Source organism: Osmia lignaria, chromosome 15, assembly GCF_051020975.1.
Source record: "Osmia lignaria lignaria isolate PbOS001 chromosome 15, iyOsmLign1, whole genome shotgun sequence".
Taxonomy (NCBI): Eukaryota; Metazoa; Arthropoda; class Insecta; order Hymenoptera; family Megachilidae; genus Osmia; species Osmia lignaria.
In genome coordinates this window covers 6,404,633-6,422,743 of record NC_135046.1, presented here as the reverse complement: position 1 = coordinate 6,422,743, position 18,111 = coordinate 6,404,633, and the positions used below count along the sequence as shown (strand labels likewise).

At 34.2% G+C, this 18,111-nt stretch overlaps 4 protein-coding genes across 6 annotated transcripts; 2 read left to right on the top strand and 2 right to left on the bottom strand.

The window, feature by feature from the left end:
- Positions 1 to 177: 177 nt before the first annotated feature.
- On the bottom strand, positions 178 to 11,442 carry LOC117612017 (uncharacterized). 3 transcript variants are annotated; one of them, XM_034340630.2, is made up of 5 exons: positions 11,345 to 11,442; positions 10,764 to 11,047; positions 2,470 to 2,768; positions 2,092 to 2,409; positions 178 to 1,282 (listed from the first exon to the last, which is right to left on the bottom strand). In XM_034340630.2, the coding sequence occupies exons 2-4, from the start codon at positions 10,823 to 10,825 to the stop codon at positions 2,114 to 2,116; spliced, it is 657 nt and encodes a 218-aa protein (XP_034196521.1). In that variant the 5' UTR covers positions 10,826 to 11,047; positions 11,345 to 11,442; the 3' UTR covers positions 178 to 1,282; positions 2,092 to 2,113. The 3 variants fall into 3 exon arrangements, with proteins under 3 accessions (XP_034196521.1, XP_034196522.1, XP_034196523.1); XM_034340631.2 differs by lacking the exons at positions 10,764 to 11,047; positions 11,345 to 11,442 and adding an exon at positions 8,464 to 8,768 and having other exon boundaries at positions 178 to 2,409; XM_034340632.2 differs by lacking the exons at positions 10,764 to 11,047; positions 11,345 to 11,442 and adding an exon at positions 6,138 to 7,306 and having other exon boundaries at positions 178 to 2,409.
- A 171-nt stretch (positions 11,443 to 11,613) lies between these two features.
- Positions 11,614 to 13,925, top strand: Pex3 (peroxisomal biogenesis factor 3). The gene is made up of 2 exons (XM_034340627.2): positions 11,614 to 11,770; positions 12,247 to 13,925. Exon 2 carries the CDS (start codon positions 12,504 to 12,506, stop codon positions 13,644 to 13,646), a length of 1,143 nt encoding a protein of 380 aa, XP_034196518.1. The 5' UTR covers positions 11,614 to 11,770; positions 12,247 to 12,503; the 3' UTR covers positions 13,647 to 13,925.
- Positions 13,926 to 14,725: 800 nt separating this feature from the next.
- On the top strand, positions 14,726 to 16,546 carry LOC117600301 (uncharacterized). Its single transcript, XM_034315566.2, has 4 exons — positions 14,726 to 15,126; positions 15,229 to 15,501; positions 15,677 to 15,892; positions 15,963 to 16,546. Exons 1-4 carry the CDS (start codon positions 14,866 to 14,868, stop codon positions 16,401 to 16,403), a joined length of 1,191 nt encoding a protein of 396 aa, XP_034171457.1. The 5' UTR covers positions 14,726 to 14,865; the 3' UTR covers positions 16,404 to 16,546.
- A 71-nt stretch (positions 16,547 to 16,617) lies between these two features.
- LOC117600303 (ADP-ribose pyrophosphatase, mitochondrial) lies at positions 16,618 to 17,915 on the bottom strand. The gene has a single exon (XM_034315568.2). It carries the CDS (start codon positions 17,766 to 17,768, stop codon positions 16,911 to 16,913), a length of 858 nt encoding a protein of 285 aa, XP_034171459.1. The 5' UTR covers positions 17,769 to 17,915; the 3' UTR covers positions 16,618 to 16,910.
- Between the last annotated feature and the right edge of the window lie 196 nt (positions 17,916 to 18,111).

Genomic DNA, 18,111 nt, shown 5'->3' with positions numbered 1-18,111 from the left:
TATATAAAATAAATCGATCGGTCTAACATTTAATATCACGCCTTCTCAATGAATAATGTTGCGATGCAACAAACTTTGTTCGTCGATCGAATTTAAGCAGAATAAACTACAACTATGTGTATTGCTTTTATAATCAGGACATACAGTACGTCCATGTTAATTTCAGTATGAAAAGAGAAAAAAAAAAATTGCGTCAAAGACGATTTATTATCACATACATGTGAGAAATACTATGATTATCACACGATCACAAAGTTAGCTTTACAAACGCGGAATTTAACATTGCTTTTAGGTGAAATTGTAACAAGTATTTATGGCAAAATATATTAGGTGTATATACAAATTAATTCGGTGTCTTTAGCATCTATATTTTAAATTTTCTCGCGTTTCGGTGGATTTGAAAAGTAGTGCCAGAATATGATTTCAGTAATTGGAGTTACCATGAAACGGCACCGAATTAATTTTTAATACATTTCTAATACAAATGTACATATATCACCCACGATCGATAAACAAAGAAAAAATAACCTCTTTCTCAAAATTATATGCAACCGTGATCGTTAAAGTGTTAATTTCATTAATTGAAAAAATATATAATTTAATCAGAGCGAAAGAGGCAAAGTACACGTGCAAAATACAAATTTCACAGCCACCAATTTTGCAGGGCGTTTTTTTTTAAATTCTAATTTTCCTTTGTCTTCAATGGTTCACAAAAAATATTAATTAATTATTCTATGTTACAAGTTATGCTGAACTGATATCATGATATTTTTACAGTCCTTTAGATAGTTATTTCATTGATACATAAGGTATTTAATTATGTAAGTTTGTATTGTAAATCCTAAGGCTAAGATTCTTTTTCAATCATTAAAATATATATATGCAACTACATATATACTACTATATAGATGTACAAATTAATTCAGTGTCTTTAGCATTATTTTAAATTTTCACGCGCTTCTGTAGATTTGCAAAGTGAAGCGACTTTTAAAAATTAAGAAACAAACGAATAAACCGAATTGATTTGTACACCTAACATAAAAGAAAGATTTCAAAAATGGAAATGGCTAGTTTCTATGAATAATGTAAGTTTCCCTACAATTATTTCATAAAATTGAAATGGTGCACAGCTTACAATCTACTGATGTGTGAAAAAGAAGCTTAAAACTTGAAATTCTTTAAGAATTTAGTCGTTTTAATATACATTACCTACAAATCTATACAATCTCTTCTTGATTCACGAACCGCTTAATATTTTCAAATTTCATTCGTATATTACATTCTGTAAAATAAATGTTATTAGTAATTAGTTGTTTCTAGGAAAAGAATAAAATTTTGTTCGAAGAACAATGCATGAACATCAAAAGTAGCTAACTAATACTGAAACTAGATTGCTTCAAATTTAGTTATTAATGTTTCTCATTTATAGATACGCACAATCATTTAAATTATCCTATGAACTATTTTATTTAACATACGTAAATATTATCGAAATCTTTAATAATAGAATAAATGTTTTCACAAGAAAAATGCAACTTTTCCACCTTTACATTTTTAACATTCAGAGAATATTAAATTATTTTCTTAAATGAAATCGTATACGTGTTACAAGAAAACTTATCAGCCTCTAGAGCAATAATAATTAATTACGATGTTAATTTTACAAAAGTAGTACAAAACGCACAAAATTAACAAAGCATTTACTAATCTAAAGTCAACTATTATTTATTAACACGTTGATTTACATAGCAAAAGTTTCTAGTATCTATAGATAGATGGATAAGGTGAAGAGCTTAAGAATATTAAAAAATAATTATTTAATTAATGATTTAATCTTATTTAATCTCAGTGGTATTTAGAACTCTCCTTCTATCTTTTAATAATAGTCAACGTGTTAATTAACTACTGTTCCATAACACAGAAAACAAAAACCCCTCTGAAAATACTTTTTACACAATATCAGCCTTAATTTCGACAATATTCACGTAAATCAATAAAAACCCAGTCTTGATCCTATCTCATCTTTTTTTTTTCAAGCTTTCGCACAATCAAGAAGTGACCATATCCGTTCTCAATCTTCTTCTAAATTACCTTCTCTTTCTACACCTAACATTTACGCTTCGTCGTCGCAAGATTCTTCAGTATCATGATCACTGCTCGATGAGACATCATCATTTGTTGAGTCTGGTGTAGGAGGAAGGGACGGTGATCTGGAGACGACGTTCTCTGTAGAGGAAGTTACATCCGTTTCCTTGCAGTCTAGTCTTTGTTGAATACACTTATTCTCTGGATTGTTCAATACCGAATGAATGAAATCTCTAGTTTCAGCTCTGAGAGCATTTACTCTTTCCTGAAGAATATTATTTCTTCTGACGAGGGCCATTGTGCGAACGACGATGTCAAGAAGACCTGCAAAATCTTTATGATTAATTCAAAGTTCACGACTGAAAATTATTATAAAAATCATACCTTTTCGTCGAGCTAGGAATATTTTCCAGTGTTTCTCTATGTCTCTTGGGACTCTGGCGGAAACGCTTGGGGAAGAGGAACTGACTATACTTGCACAGGATTCACCTGGACATTCCGGTTCCCAGAGAGGGCTTTCCGGTGGGGTTAGAGAGGCGTTCGCTTCTAATCTTCTTAATTCTAGCTTTTGCTGCTTCACTATGGCTCCATTGTGGACTCTTTGCCTTCGACGGGGAATTATTGGTTTTCTTATTGCTGGGAGCTCCGACAAGCAGACAGTCGGAGCCATTTTGAGAAGAAATCTGAAAACAAAAATTTATAAAAATGAATATTAACTATGTAGTAATACATAATCTAATTCTGGGCATTTATCAAATGTCACGCGTTTGAAATTCAAATTTTTCCATTCGAGTACTCTACTAATTATGGGACGAAATTTAAACGTACAAATTGTCCTGCCATTAATATTAGGTATTTAAATTTAATTTTATTATAATGTAATTAAGGAATGGAATCAGCTTGCAAGTGAAATCAATTGAATTTTAAACAAATTGGCTACGTGCCATTGCCCTTTGGCATTTTCTGAACAGAATGAATTACACGTGGTGAATTCGTGCCGATCGATGCAGCCGATGACCTGATTACAGCGTGCACGTGGCTGCATCGAAATAAAGCAATGCAAGTCTCCCCTCGACCGTTTACTTTGACCTCGGGATTTCGTCCACGTGCGACCATGAAACAATATCAATAACTTTGCAGGCTGCAGCGATAGTCTTAACCCAAGGCGACTCTTTAACTTCTTTTTTCAGTAATTCTGTTTCGCGACGAATCAGGAAGGGGAGCAATGATATATCGTAGGTGTCAGTATACACGTCGGTGGGTCCAAAGTGGTGTTAGAACGATACAAACGTTCATCAGAAGTTACTTCCCCTTCGAACGAACAGAGGGGTTGCATCCTTCGGAAAAAAGGGGGACTTTGGTAAGGGCACACGTGCTCAACTTTATTGTTAGAATTTATTTATAATAATCTATTCGTGACATAAAAATATTACAAAATGGCACTTGTCGTATATCAAATTAAAGCTTGAAGCTCCAAGAATAAAACTACGTAAAGGCTTTGCTGATATTTTCTTTCCGAGGAATGTAAAATGAAAAAATGTAAAATTGTTACATATCAAATGGCATGATTCATGATCAAAGAAATTCATAATAGAAAAGTATCATTAAATAGCACTTATGATACGTCAAATTAAAGCTTGAATTCTGTTAAAAATTACTATATACATGCAATGCCGCACAGAAGAATCGTATGGGATACAAAAATGAAAATAAAAAAGGAAACAAAAAAGGTCAATTTTTTTCAAACCGATTCTTTTTAGACTGACTCTTTGGTTTCGATTTTTTAAAGGAATCGATTCTCTCATTCCGATTTGAGAATCGATTCTTTCAGGTGAATCGAAGATCCCTAGTTACGATCCATAATCAGCCATTTTGTAATACCGATATTCAAGGTGCGTTTATATGGTAATTTTCTTTGACGTACGAATTATTGTCATTTGAAATTTGCAACAAATATTGATCGCATTCGATGGAAAGCGGCTCTAAATATATTCGGGTATAACAAATTTCATCGATATACGTGCTGAACTTTCAGTTCACCGGCACGGTTATATTTATCGTTCTCGTCCATTCACGACCTCTTTCAATGTTACACGTGCGATGCAACTTTCGATATTCCACTATATTGCTAAAAAACAACCACACCGCCATGTGTCGGCGTTTAACTGCATCGAGATAAGAATATCTGCACAACAAAGTAGCGGCCACTCGCTGTGTGCCACAACGTCCGAATAACGTACAGCCAGGCCGCGATATCGCGTGTGCGGATTTTTTCCTTTAGCACCGACAAGGTAGCAGGTGTCGAAAAAAGGATGCTTAATATTCCGATCGGGTGTAACTGTCGATATCAGAAACCCATAAGAATGACTAGATTGCCTGGTATGACTATTTATTACCGTTTCAAAGGCTGTCTAAGATCCTGCATGAGATACATTCGTAATCGATCAGCGCCCAAATGACCGTGTTACGAGACACTCGATCTGCGTATGGAATTTTAATTACAAGCCTTAATGTCTGACGTGATTGCAATTACTCATAGACACGTTGTAGAATCTAATTTGTTTCGTGAAAAGTTTACTTATTTACGTAATATCTTCCTAATTAATTATTTAGAAAATAATTAGAGAAAAGATTATTTTTATGTGAAAGCGATTAAATATTCTACTTCTTTCATTGTCACAAGGTATTAGTATTAATAACAATATTTCTAATTACTGAAATCAGAGAATTAATGCAGAAGCTATTGCATAATAATTTGATACATCAAACAGTAAAGAGTTCAATTGATTTAGTGATATCAATATGTTTAAACATAGATTGTATTCGTAATTTATTATTTTTTGCCATTAAAATGTACACATTGGAGATACTTAGATAAGAAGCAAATACCACACCCACATAGTTATCAGACATCGATGGAACACTGTATTTGGGTCATCGGTGACTAATCAGTGATTTTGAACAATGCTGTTAAGAAAATTGCATTTAAGAAGAGTTTGTAAATTAACCTACTTAAGTCTGATATAAATTCATGATATAAGAATGTGTATCACCAAATAGCACTTATGATACTGTAGGATGTAAGATAAGAATGTCTGGGCCGAGTGTCAGTGGAATTGACTGAGGTACGAATGAAGAGTGTTTGAATCGAGTGACAGTTCTTCTGAATGAGAATCCATGTGTGATGGGGGTGATATCGGGACGTCGGCACGTGGCAAAAGTGTGTAAGCGAGATATTTTTGAGGTGTTTCTCTGTCATGAATTTATTTCACAATTTTTATAATATATTTCAAAATCAATCATTGCTAACTTTAATTAAGAATCACTCATTTTACGTAAAAATTATTTAAAAAGCGTTTATGTAGTCATTTTTATTATACTTTATGCTTTAATTTGATATATCACATGTGGTATTTTGTGATACGTTCATGTCATCGAATTTTGCATAAATAATAGGTGAAATGCATTTAAGTGCATTCGCAGCATCTTGAGTGCAACCACGTGCAACCTCCCCCCCCACCACGTGGCATCTTACTGCCTCGCCAATGGACGTATACTATCCCCACCACGTGACCCATTGGCTCACGATCGTCTCTCACACTCCAGGCGCCCTTCGCGGTAAAAGGATGGGATATTCCCGTGGATACACGTGGCCAACGCTGCCGGGTTCGACGACCTCTTGCTTGTGCGTCCTCACGCAGTGCTTTTCGGTGATGTACCGGTGGGGGATGCGTACGATGTCCCCTTGTTTCTCCCCAGGAGGTACGGACCCTGCCGTCTGGCAGCGTTTCCAAGTAGCAATGAACAACGATCGCGCTCGATCGAACAAATCTCAACAATTGTGAAATTTCCCTCGAAAATTAAATATTTCTTTCTCTGTCTTATTTTTATTTAAACCCAAATTTCATCATACATATGGATATTCAGGGTACGAGATAGAAATTTTACGTAAATTTGAACTTTTGTGATTAGTTTAAACCCATCGCTAAGGGACATTGCAGTCTGCAATCAACGATCTTATTCCCTCCCTTTCCTCCACGTCGCCCACTTACCGCTGTTCTATCACCGTAACTATTTTTGCACGCAGTTTCTCTCATCCTCTTTGATCCTTACTTTTGCTTTCCGATGGGGGAACACGAATGTGGAAAAAAAAGCACTGATGCATAATGCACACTTTGATCGCGGTGAGGGCTTAAAGCTCCTTTGAAGAGGGAACACACGGATACATTTATTTTATTATTAAAAATACCGACGGCACGTTTATGTAATTTTTTTTAAATTGAACTTTAAGCTTTAATTTGATATAGCCTAAGTACTATTTGATGATACTTTTCTGTTAAGAATTCTCATCAAACTTTTTACAATTCAAAATCATCCATTGTTGACACAACGGACACACACCTGACCTCCCAGCAACGTGAATGAAAGGAATTACATTCTAAAAACACGGTAATCTTCGTGTGTTAAAATACTGATAAGAATTTCGCTGTCTGATAAGGCGGATGAAGAAACATGTTCACGAGCATGCGATACGTTTTTTGTTCCGTTTAAAAGTAACTTCCAGGAAGGCGACTTGTAAGAATAGTTTTACAATGAGAAAAAAATCACCGTGAAGCGATAAAAGTTCGTATATAATTGCATAACCGATTCTTTAAAGTGAAACCTTTTTAGAAGCGAATCATTTCGGGATCACATGTTAAAATCGTCCGATAAGAGATAGGAAGGCGACGATTACCAAGAGTGTGCGAAATCAAGAAAATAATAATAAGAATAATATAAAAATTAATTTTTAACATTAATCGTAGAGGGCAACGGTACGCAAATTAAACGTGACCGAATTTCCGGTTAAACCAGATTACACGTGACCATGGTTGGTTACGTGGTACGAGAGCACTTAACGAAATTAAAACGAAAGAACGAGTTCTCCACGTTTGGCTTTGCGTGTGATATCCAACCAAGTGGTTACATGCTGCCTCACGTTGGTTACAATTTCCGATCACGTGGATTTGCACGATTTTATTTCAAGGATCATTGCTATTTGGTGAAATTTATTTTTAAAGTTGGTTAGATTGACTTAAAAGTTTTTAGACATAAGTATAATGTATGTTTAATAAGAGTTGTTGATTTAAAAATTCGAATTTCGCGCCATAATTAGTAGGGCACCATTCGAAATGCTCTACAGAATCAATATTAATAAAATGTTTTGTTTAGTGCTGCCTACGCAAATATGATATAATTAATATGATATTTTGTGTAGCAGTTGTTTTTAAAATTCTAATTTCGCGCCATAATTAGTAGGACCGGGCGCCATTCGAAGTGCCCTACTAATTATGGCGCGAAATTTGAATTTCAAAATCAATCAATTACTGACCAAATTGTTACTTATCTAATTCATATTTAACTCTTCAATAAGATATAATCAGGTTGTGAGACCAATTTCGAAATATCTCTGCAATCGAAACTATCAACAGAAATCTTACACGTGTATGGATACGTGCCAATTTTAATGGTTATTTTACAATGACAATAAACAGACGTCGAGTCATAGTTACCATTAAAATCAGCTCGAATGCAAATGATTTAGCTGGTGATACAATTCCAGGAACTTAACATTGTCGTGTCTCTCGTGACTCAACATGAAACGTCAACCGGTGATTTAATATGATGATGATAAGTTATGAATATTAATGTTCAATAAAATGTTTACTATGATTTCAACACTGCAACGAGAGAAAATTGAGGATGATTACAAAATAACAGTGTACCATTGTATAACGTACACTGATCTAATAATTTTGCAAAAATTCTTTAAGTACGTATTGAACTTGATCCCACCGCTACGGGTCTCGTTGACCTTCCTATAAGTACCCATTTCAGCCCTCCACGTGTAAATGTCGTCCACGTGCGATCGCTTAGCGGTGTATGTATATACCGCTCTAAAATAAGTACTTAAGTGAAATCAGGCGTGGGTTTAGCCTTTCAGGACACTCTCGTGTACGTCGATGATCGATTGCGCAATTAAACAGTGTTACGATCGATCGATAACGCGATCTTCGAACTTATTGAAACTTTCCTGGATTAATCGCGATATCGAGATCTCGATACCAAGTGTCAAATCGAATTTACATTTTTTTAGGTTATACTGCACGCGCGTGCATATTGATAACTGTCGTGCAAGGAATTGTGGACTTCTTTAAGTAGACCGCACGTGGCGATATCGCCGCCGCTATATTTGTTCAGAACCGCGTTAATGCCTACGTGCAATGTGCGACTTATGCAATGACGCTAATACGCGAATGTACCACACTAGCATTTTTACGTTGCAAATACAACAATAGGGTTATAGGGCATATTTTCAAAAATTAACATGTGACCCACCGATTAACAGGACACGTACAGGGTGTTGCTCCAAGATTTTCAAAATAGACAGGACCGGTTACAAAATTACTTTCGTAACGTGACGTCCAAACGATGTTGTTCCTTGACAACTGCGTTTACAAGTATTATTGATAACTTATGAACGTCACTTTACGATTAAACCGGATTTAAATCATATCACGATTCACGCGAGTGCACAGTTTGTGTGGTATTTTTAACACCGTTCACTTTGACAGTTCGAAAATAAAACACTCCTCACCAACCGGCGTCTGTGCAACGACTAACGGCGTTCCTCTGCCGCCATGTTACCCCTTCCTCTTGGCTGCGCGCAACACGGTCGCGCATGCGTAGACGTTCGACTCTCGTGCACGCGCCTCGAGTTTCGATATTACGACAATCTCGATAACAAAAGTGGCGGCACGTGCATCCCCACTTCGAATGGGATCTTCCGAAAGGTTCCGCGGGAAAGCGACGCGTGTATTTCGAAGAATTTCGTCAAAATTCGAATGACGAATCTACGAATAAACAAACATGTTTCTTTTTTAGGTTACAGGTAGAGCAATAACGGAAACGTTAGAACACGTGTCGTATTGAATACAGAAACCTACGCGAGAATTTGTAAGGCTTTAATGTATTGCGACTCCCCCTTCCCCCCAGATGATTTCTAAATCGGATGCGAAATCTATGTCAAAGCAAACGGAAGATTAACGTCCGACGACACGTGGTCACAAACGTCATATCTACTACCTCGTCGTAGGGATTTAGTAATTTCAGGAACACGTGAAAAGCACCCGTTCGCAGCATATACAGTCATTCACAGTGAAAATCGTCCACCCACAACGAGGCGTATATTAGTCTAAATAAAACAATAAATACAAATAAAATACAATGATTACGCATATTAGATATCTATTAGCTATGGCGTTATAGCGGTGACAGCAGTAGTTCTCAATGCTGACGGTCGATCTGTTTGTCGTGTACGTTTTGCGTTTATGTTCCTTTCTTCTATGCCAAATTATCAGACTTAAATCTTAAAGTAGAAACATAATTTTTTACCTTGCTTTAATGTTATACTTAGCAAAAATGTTTCTCTATCGTGTAATATGATTAAATTTTCTCCTAGAATGTTAGTTTTTGAAATATAATAAAAAATATCAGCAGACGTTCGTGCGATTTATGCGTCTCTTCCACTTCCCTTATTATTTAAACATATTTACATGTTTATAGTGTAGTAACAATTTATATCATTTTATTCGGTAGATTCCACAGAATTATTGCGTGAAAAAAGAACCTGAATATCTGCTATTGTAAAAGCATAAATCATTTCCAAAGTTGAATATTTGCAATTTGTGTGTAAGATTGATTATCTCGAAAATTATAAAAGTTATATAAAAATGGTTTAGAGATTCGGATTCAGCACACAAAAATCTACAAGAATCACTCATTAAAAATTACAAAATCAAATAACTGTTGGAATTTATCAAACGTTGTTGTAGGTGAACGATTTTCACTGTGAGGTTCATTTTGGACATGATTCTATTTGCAATGCTATATCTCGATTATTATTCAACAGAATTTTTTGCTTTTAGATTATATTATGTAGTTACTTATGTAGAATAATTTAATTTGTATTTTATTTGTATTTATTGTTTTATTTAGACTAATATACGCCCCGTTGCGGGTGGACGATATTCCCTGTGAGTGACTGTATATTGTACCTCTCCTACCAATGCGTTGGGTAATCAGCTGTCGGCACGTTTTCCAGTTATTTTCAACATGATAACCGTTAATATTCGACCTAACCTTACCACAGGTAGTCCAGCTGTGCTCGACAAAAAGTACATTATTACTGCAATAAAATATCACTTTATAATGTCTTAAGAATTTATTCCTGACATTTATGTCCGATCAATAATTGCATTATGTCGCGTCACTAAAACACTGTACCGTATAGTTATTTTTAGATACAGTATTAAAGAATTCTATTATTCTTGCAATAGGATTTACAACCGCACATGTTTGATACCGCATCTAATGTCAAACGGCGCCAGGGAATATTTTTCTTGTAACCGACATTGGTTAAAAATTAAAATAACGACTTCACGGATGTTTTGATGTTTTAAAAAGACCAGTGACTTGCGTAACGGGGATTTCAACATATGCGACAACGGAAAAGGGAGATACCCTCCGTGGAGTCAATTTAAATTTAATTATATATTTGAACATTTTTGGTTCCATATTGTATAAATTGTCTCGAACATGAGTGTATTAATCACGAAATATCAAACGTGTCTCGATACCTTCCAAGAACACGAAAAAGAGGGGTCCGTGTAATAATTGGAGAATGCGTGCAGAAAGGCATGCGAAAAGGAAGAAAGAGATATGTAGTTAGAGGGAGAAAAAGAGAGGCATTGAAAAGAAAAAGAAGGACAGGAGGTCAGAGGAAGAAGGGGAAGGAAGTCGCACGTGTAACCAACTTCCCCACTCCTGGTCAGTTTCTCGGTTGAAAGGAGCGTCCTTCACCAATCTTCCCATCCCTTCTGGTCCGCCGATCTTTTTCGACCGTCACAAAGATCGCGAAGATCTGCAATCAACCAGGGTCATTTGCACATGCCTCCACGTGGCTTGCACATTTAATCAGTGCATACTCGCGATGTGTGCACAAAGATTAGCGAAATACATATTTGTAACGCTAATTATAAACGTTTCGTGCCTCACACGTATTGTACATGTTTCAACAAATAACGATTTAAATATGCAATAAAATATTTAGAATTATTCACATTCGTCATTTTTTTTTTTAAATCATCCTTTGATCATAAATAAATGAAAATTTAGAGAAAATGTAAGTAATTAATTTTAGAAAATGAATCATACATACGGAGTGATTTCCTCTCTATGCACGTCAAAGGCGATGCCGACAGCCACTTGAAGCCCGTTTTCTTTTGACACGTACTTACTTTCACATAATAATCACAATAATAATTTTTTAAAATGTATGAATATTTTTTTGTAATAATTTTACCGATTATAGATATGAATTTAAAAACCGACTTCACCGGTTGTAGGTATTCTCAATGTTAATATTCTCGCCTGTAGAGGTCGGTAACAACTAATCACAAATTGTATTTTCTTCTTTTAACCGTATGAAATGTTCTCAATTTTTTATTTAAGAATAAAAAGATTAAGTTTACGTTTTATCGCTACTAATTCAAATTTAACCTATCTTAATATAAATACTAACAAGTAGGGACATAGATTTGCGTATTAGTTACTGACTGTTAATATACACGAAAATCAGGATAAGGTACGTAAAAATGATAAAGGTGTAAAGGTCAAATGTTTCCATTATTTCAGTGTTAAAAGTACAGTTGGAATAAAAGAATGAGTTTTATGACGGAGCGAAAGTCAAAAGGTGTGGACGAACAGTTACAAGCATTTCTAGAGAGAGAAAGTAAAAGTCAACAGTTTCAGGTTAGGTTGCAAATGATTGTTTTTTGAAGCTTTTATACAAGTAGTAAGTAATTTTTATTAATCATAAGATTTTTATGCAGTAATGTAAATAGAAAACGTAAAGATGCTAATTAGCATAGAGGTTTTACATAACTGGATCTGTTTTTCCTGTAACTGTAGAATTGATTTCAAAAACATATCCTCTATTAACATAGAAATAATATGTAGCCTTGTGTATTATGTAAAAATGTAAATTAACGTTTTTATAAATATATATATATTTTTTTAATACACCCCTTAATGTATTAACATATAACTTTTTGTTTTCAGAGACTGGGACACAAGCTAACTGACGTTTGTTGGGATATCTGTGTCAAAGCATCCAGTCATTCTTTGGATTACACTACTAAAAATTGCTTGATCAATTGTGTGGAGAGATTCATTGATACAAGCAATTTCATTGCCTATAGATTGGCAAACATAGCTTTAGCTAATAATCCCAAAGAAGAGGATTTAGAATAATCAAGCCTATTCACGAATAGATTATGTAGTATTTTTTAATTCACATTATATAATTTATTTTAAAAATGTTCTCAAGAATTCGTGGATTTGTAAGTCGTCATAGACGAAAGTTTATACTAGGAGGTATTGTCTTTGGTAGTGTAGTATTCATAAGGTATACAACACGCAAACTTAGAGAATGGCAAGAAAAGGAAATAAAAGATATGCTTGAAAAGACAAAACGACGACAGTACTTTGAGTGTACAGAAAGAACATGTAGTCAAATGATTATGTCCCTTACATCAACTCTAAGGGATTCTATAATCAAAGTTTTAGACACTGAAGCTATTGTAAATAAACTTAGAAACGGTTGTCCTGATAAAGTAGCGTGTTGGAACGAGTTGAAAGTTTTAGCAATAGCTAGATCAGCTGTAGTGATATATTCCTATGCCATGTTAGCTACTTTAATAAGGATCCAATTCAATGTAATGGGCGGCCATGTATATAAAGATATTCAGAATTCTAATGGCATGACTACAGAGAACATTGTACAGACAAAATACATGTCACTTTCACGTCATTTTATATATGATGGAATTAAGAAATTAAGTCTGCTTATAAAAGACAAGGTTGCGGAAATCACAGCGTCGATATCACTGAAAGACGAATTAACTTTAAGAGATATAGAAGAAATATATTGGGCAATAACTTCTTCTATATCTGCAGATAGTTCAAAAGATCCTATAAAGAATCTTGCTGAGTACATGTTACTGCTAACCTGTGAAGATGATCAAGAACCTATTGTATCAAAATTAATTAATGAAACCCTAGATCTTCTAGAAAGTGAAGAAGTACAAAATTTAACACAGAGTAATATTAGAAGTGGATTCAGTTTGCTAGTGGATCACATCTCTGCATTCTTTGTTGGTTCTCCAACAATGGAAAATGGAAAAACAGTTCAGAATGGTTTTTCAGTACCAGGAACATCGAGCCAGAATCATAATAATTGGAAAGATAATAACGACATAAGCGCGAATTATGATTCGAATTCGTTTGTAAATATTAATAAGATATCAATGCCAATGGCCAAGATAATTCCTATTGTAAATGGACAAGTACCGGACAAACCAACAGCTAAAGATTTTCAAACGGATTTATTACAACAACTTGTAACAAATAGCGAACTTAAAACACTTGGAGCAAATATTTATGAAGCATTTAGTTTTTAAGATGCAAGTATTGAAACTACACATGACATGCAAATCCACTGAGAGATAAAAATTTTTAATTTTTATAAATATGTTGCATTCAAAATTTGTGCTTAACTAGTAGCAATGTGAGTTGTATCACCATATTATGTAATTATGAATTAAAAATGTGTTAATAACGGGATTATTACTAGTATATGTAAATTGTAAAAGTATGCCTTGGTCCTCTTATCACAGTATGTAATATTGTCAAGAAGTTATAATATATTTTTACTTTTTGAACATTTTTTTATTACATTCACTTCGTTTAGAAATATAAACAACGAATATTTATAATTAACTTGAAATAAATGTAAAGTGATTCAACATGTTTTTTGTATTATTTTATTCATAATTATTTTTGGTTGTGATTTTAATTGAATATTTTGAATTTCAAAAATAGTATTATTAATTTAAATTTTTCCGCGTCAACGTTGATATTCAATGCAGCCACGTACCTCATATGGGTACCTTCCCCCCCCTACATACATCGGCACTACGGTGAACACTGGGAACCCAGTAGGGGGGAGCGGTGACTATAGATAGTGACTATCTATAGTCACTGGGGGGGAGCCAGGAATCCTGAAACCCGGGAAGCTAACCATGCTCGGTGCTGTATGTATGTACATATACCGTAGTTCACCAGAGTCCATAACTGCGAAAAGACCAGTTTTCGTTCTTCGCGCTTCTCCAGTGCGCATCTTCGCCCTGATTGGCGATACTCCCAAACGAAGTGGAAAGCGATTAGCAGAGAGCTCGCTGCGTTCCCCCACCATCTTCCAACCTGCGCGTCGCAGTTATGGACTCTGGTGAACTGCGGTATACAAATATACAATGATGCCATCTGATACTAACAAAGAGAACTAAAAATAAATGTAAATTTCGCGCCCTCTTTCAGAAAAATAATAGAACTTGATTTAAACCCGGGTTTTTTAAAATGAATGAATTTTGAAGGTCGATTTATTCAGAAATAAAGCCTTGTATCAAAAAATGTCACTCTATATTTTCAACTTACATTATCTTGTAGATTTATCCTCTTTCCGATTGTGTAGCTAGATTGGATATGTGTTCAGTTGTCGAATTTTCAGTCCGCCGCTCTTCCTTATGCGGTGGAGACGTATATAGGTGACAATAAAGATCGTTGTAAAATTAAACATCTTTTTTTTTTAATTTTAATCCTTTCTATGTATTAACAATAAAAATGTGGAAATTCGTAACTCGCGGTATTCGTGAAACGTTAGAACGCCGTACATGTCGTACAAATGTTTATTCGCAATCGTCCCAGGAATCCAACACAAAAAATGAGGTTAAAGCAAGCTTGACATGTAATCACAAGTTTCTGGCACCAAGCTTTACAGCTTTTAACAATGAATTCTGTGGATCTTCAAAAAGTAGTGGAACTAAAGATAAAGATCATGATTCCAATTACACAAAATACACCTGGTCGGAGGCTATAGGATGGGTAATTGCGCCGTTTTGTTTATCTCTCTTATCAGTATTATTTATATAAAGTGTGAACTACTTTCATTTTTTAATCATATAATAATTGATCATTTTTTAATAGTCCAGTGTATTGGCTGTTGGATGGGTGGTCTGTCAAACACTGTGTCTTCGCAGAAGGCTTTTTGAAAATGAGAAAACAGATTCTCTGAAAAACAAACTATTACAACTTCCAGAACAACGTATTTTTTATTTATTTGGCCAAGTATTAAATTTTAAGCCTACAAACATTTTACCAGCAATTAATTGTGTTGGCAATAATAAAATATATGCTCAAGAAAATACAGAATCAGATTGGAAAGCTGAGAAACCATTTGGGCCAATTACCATTGAAGAGGTGAGAATGTTGCTCTGCAGACATTATAATTTATAATGAGAGAAAACTTGTGCGATGATACATTTGGTACTAAGAAATAGTTCTTCAATTAAAGAAATCTATACTTCTGATTATCTTGTCATATTGATGATATTAAGTTACAATATTAAATGACACCTTTTTTGTAAATTTTCAGGCTCTAAAAGAAGCAACAGAAGAATTTGCAAATACTCACAAATTAACCATGGCAGAATTCGAACTTCACTATGGTTTAAAAGCATTAGAAGAAAGGCGTTACAAGGATGCTGTAAAACATTTTACTAGTGGTGCAAATCTGTCATCAGCTGCTAGTATGTTCAATTTAGGTCTGTGTTATGAATTAGGTCTTGGAACATTGGTAGATTACACAAAGGTATGATACTGCTTAATAATACAATCCATACGAATCTATGCATTATTAAATATTGTATTTACTCCCTTAGGCTGCCAAATATTACAATGATGCAGCAGAACAAGATCACGCAGACGCTACGTATAATTTAGGAGTGTTTCATGCTCAAGGCAAAGGTGGTTTTATGGTAGATATTGATAGGGCTCGCAGTTATTTTATTAAGGCTGCAAAATTAGGTCAGATTCAAGCTCAGCATGCATTAGATTTAGAGAAACGTTATTATCAATCAAAGGAAACTGAATTTCCAGATAAATGTGAAAATACTGTGAAGTATTTGCCAAACAAGAATATGAACAATATTCTTAAGAAGTTGATTAATTATAATAACGTGTTAAACACACAGTCAGAAGTAGAATTTTTAGAAAATTCTGGTCGTGAACAGGGTGTAGTAGGGTTTAGGAATCCGACAGAGTTATTTTTAGACATGCTTGGTTTGAAAGAGTCAAACATTCTGACTGTTCCTTTGGAGTAAAATAATCATAGAGTGCCATATTAAGAAGTAGTACAATTGTTGAAAGTGAAAATACGATTATTATATGTAAAATTGAATTTTTTATCGCGTTTACGTCAATTACAATACGTCTAAGTAAAAATAATTATATTTCGTATTCTTACTTCTATTATATTGTAAGATCTATTCATAATATACAGTATTTTTACAAAAATATTTATTTAATAAATTGTGAACGTAAAGTGTGTTGCTCTTATGGTTAAGGAAAATTTGATTTTCATTATCTCATGTTTTTGACTTATTTTAAATAGTGACTTAGATTTTATATACTTTCAAAATAATCTGTACTATTATCTGTGATGATTATGTACATTTATGACAAAATAGATTGTTAACGCTATTTTATGTAACATTAAAATCGTATTAATCTTTTTTTTTTATATAATATAATTGTGTTTGTGTATGTTTTTTTATACAGCTCCTGATGGAAATAAAGTCTTATTAAATAAGCAGTCTTGTGTATTTTAATTACCAATGTGCATCATGCTTTTGTATAGTTTTTTGAATAAATTCACTATGATTGGCATACAAATTCAGCATTTTATCAATATCCATCCATTTTACATTGTGTGCATCATCTCCAGCCATCAATGTTATTTTTCCTAAAATGCTATCATCAGCATCATGAAAATTTAAGGCAACTGTCTCCATCCAAGCATTATCAGTATTCCTGGGATCATCAACATATCCCCTATAAATTTCTTCTCCCTTTTCAAAAAATTCTCTGATAGATTTTTCCAATTCCTTTTGTTCTTCTTTATTTTTCTCTAACAAATTCATAGCTTCTTCCATGAATTCTCTTTTTAAAGTAGCTGATATAGTTTCTCCAGGATCGACCATTCCCCCAGGAATAGCCCATTCCCCTGAATCTCTTCTCTGTATAGCAACAAACTGTAGAATTGGTTTTTCTGAGTTTTTGTCTATTATTGTAGCGCCTGTGGCATTTCTTTTCCAACGTGTGACAATGGGATCTGCTGCATGGTTTGGTCCCCATCTCCCCAACAGTCCACGTTTGATAATTCCAGTACGACCTATAGGATTCAAAGGATAACCATCCTTTATAATATAGTCACCCGTAAAGCTTTTACGATTCACATTTCCATCGAGGGTATTCCATTTGGGTTCGAATGATGGTTCGCTGATTTCCGGATCCGCCCAAGGTTTCCCTTTGACACTCGGAGCAGTATATTCTACTGGCTTATATTCTGGATACTCAACAGACCATGACACTTTATTTTCAGGCACCTCAAATCTTTTTATGGTAGTTGAGCGGTAAAAGCCCTGTCTGCATTTGTTGTGAATCATTTCAACAAATACAGTACGCATATTTCGTTATCAGAACAATAAGAGTGACATTTATGCCATCTGCATAGAGCCTCTTTAACATTTTTGTATCACATTCTGCTGTATCGATTGGAAGTAATGTTACATCAGCATATACCATCTGATTCAGTTATGAACTGAACCAAAATGGTATTGAATAGGCCCCTGAAGATAGATGATCTGATATGCATTCATGTAAAGTTGGTATAGGTTATTCTGGAGGGTGTTTATTTAATTCTTTTATTTATTTATATACAAGATATGATTTTTTAAAATACTCAGGTATTTATACATTTATTATGAGGGTATATGGTTTATTAATACCTTTTGTAAATATATCAAAAAA

Excerpts from the sequence above, each read along its gene's own strand:
- LOC117612017 (XM_034340630.2), bottom strand. The coding sequence starts at position 10,825 with ATGCCTTTCTGCACGCATTCTCCAATTATTACACGGACCCCTCTTTTT. Across the intron at positions 2,769-10,763 it reads CTTTTTCGTGTTCTTGGAAG|ATTTCTTCTCAAAATGGCTC; the intron begins GTATCGAGACAC and ends TTTTGTTTTCAG. Across the intron at positions 2,410-2,469 it reads ATTCCTAGCTCGACGAAAAG|GTCTTCTTGACATCGTCGTT; the intron begins GTATGATTTTTA and ends AAGATTTTGCAG.
- LOC117600303 (XM_034315568.2), bottom strand. The coding sequence starts at position 17,768 with ATGCGTACTGTATTTGTTGAAATGATTCACAACAAATGCAGACAGGGC.
- LOC117600301 (XM_034315566.2), top strand. The coding sequence starts at position 14,866 with ATGTGGAAATTCGTAACTCGCGGTATTCGTGAAACGTTAGAACGCCGT. Across the intron at positions 15,127-15,228 it reads GGTCGGAGGCTATAGGATGG|TCCAGTGTATTGGCTGTTGG; the intron begins GTAATTGCGCCG and ends ATTTTTTAATAG. Across the intron at positions 15,893-15,962 it reads CATTGGTAGATTACACAAAG|GCTGCCAAATATTACAATGA; the intron begins GTATGATACTGC and ends TTACTCCCTTAG.
- Pex3 (XM_034340627.2), top strand. The coding sequence starts at position 12,504 with ATGTTCTCAAGAATTCGTGGATTTGTAAGTCGTCATAGACGAAAGTTT.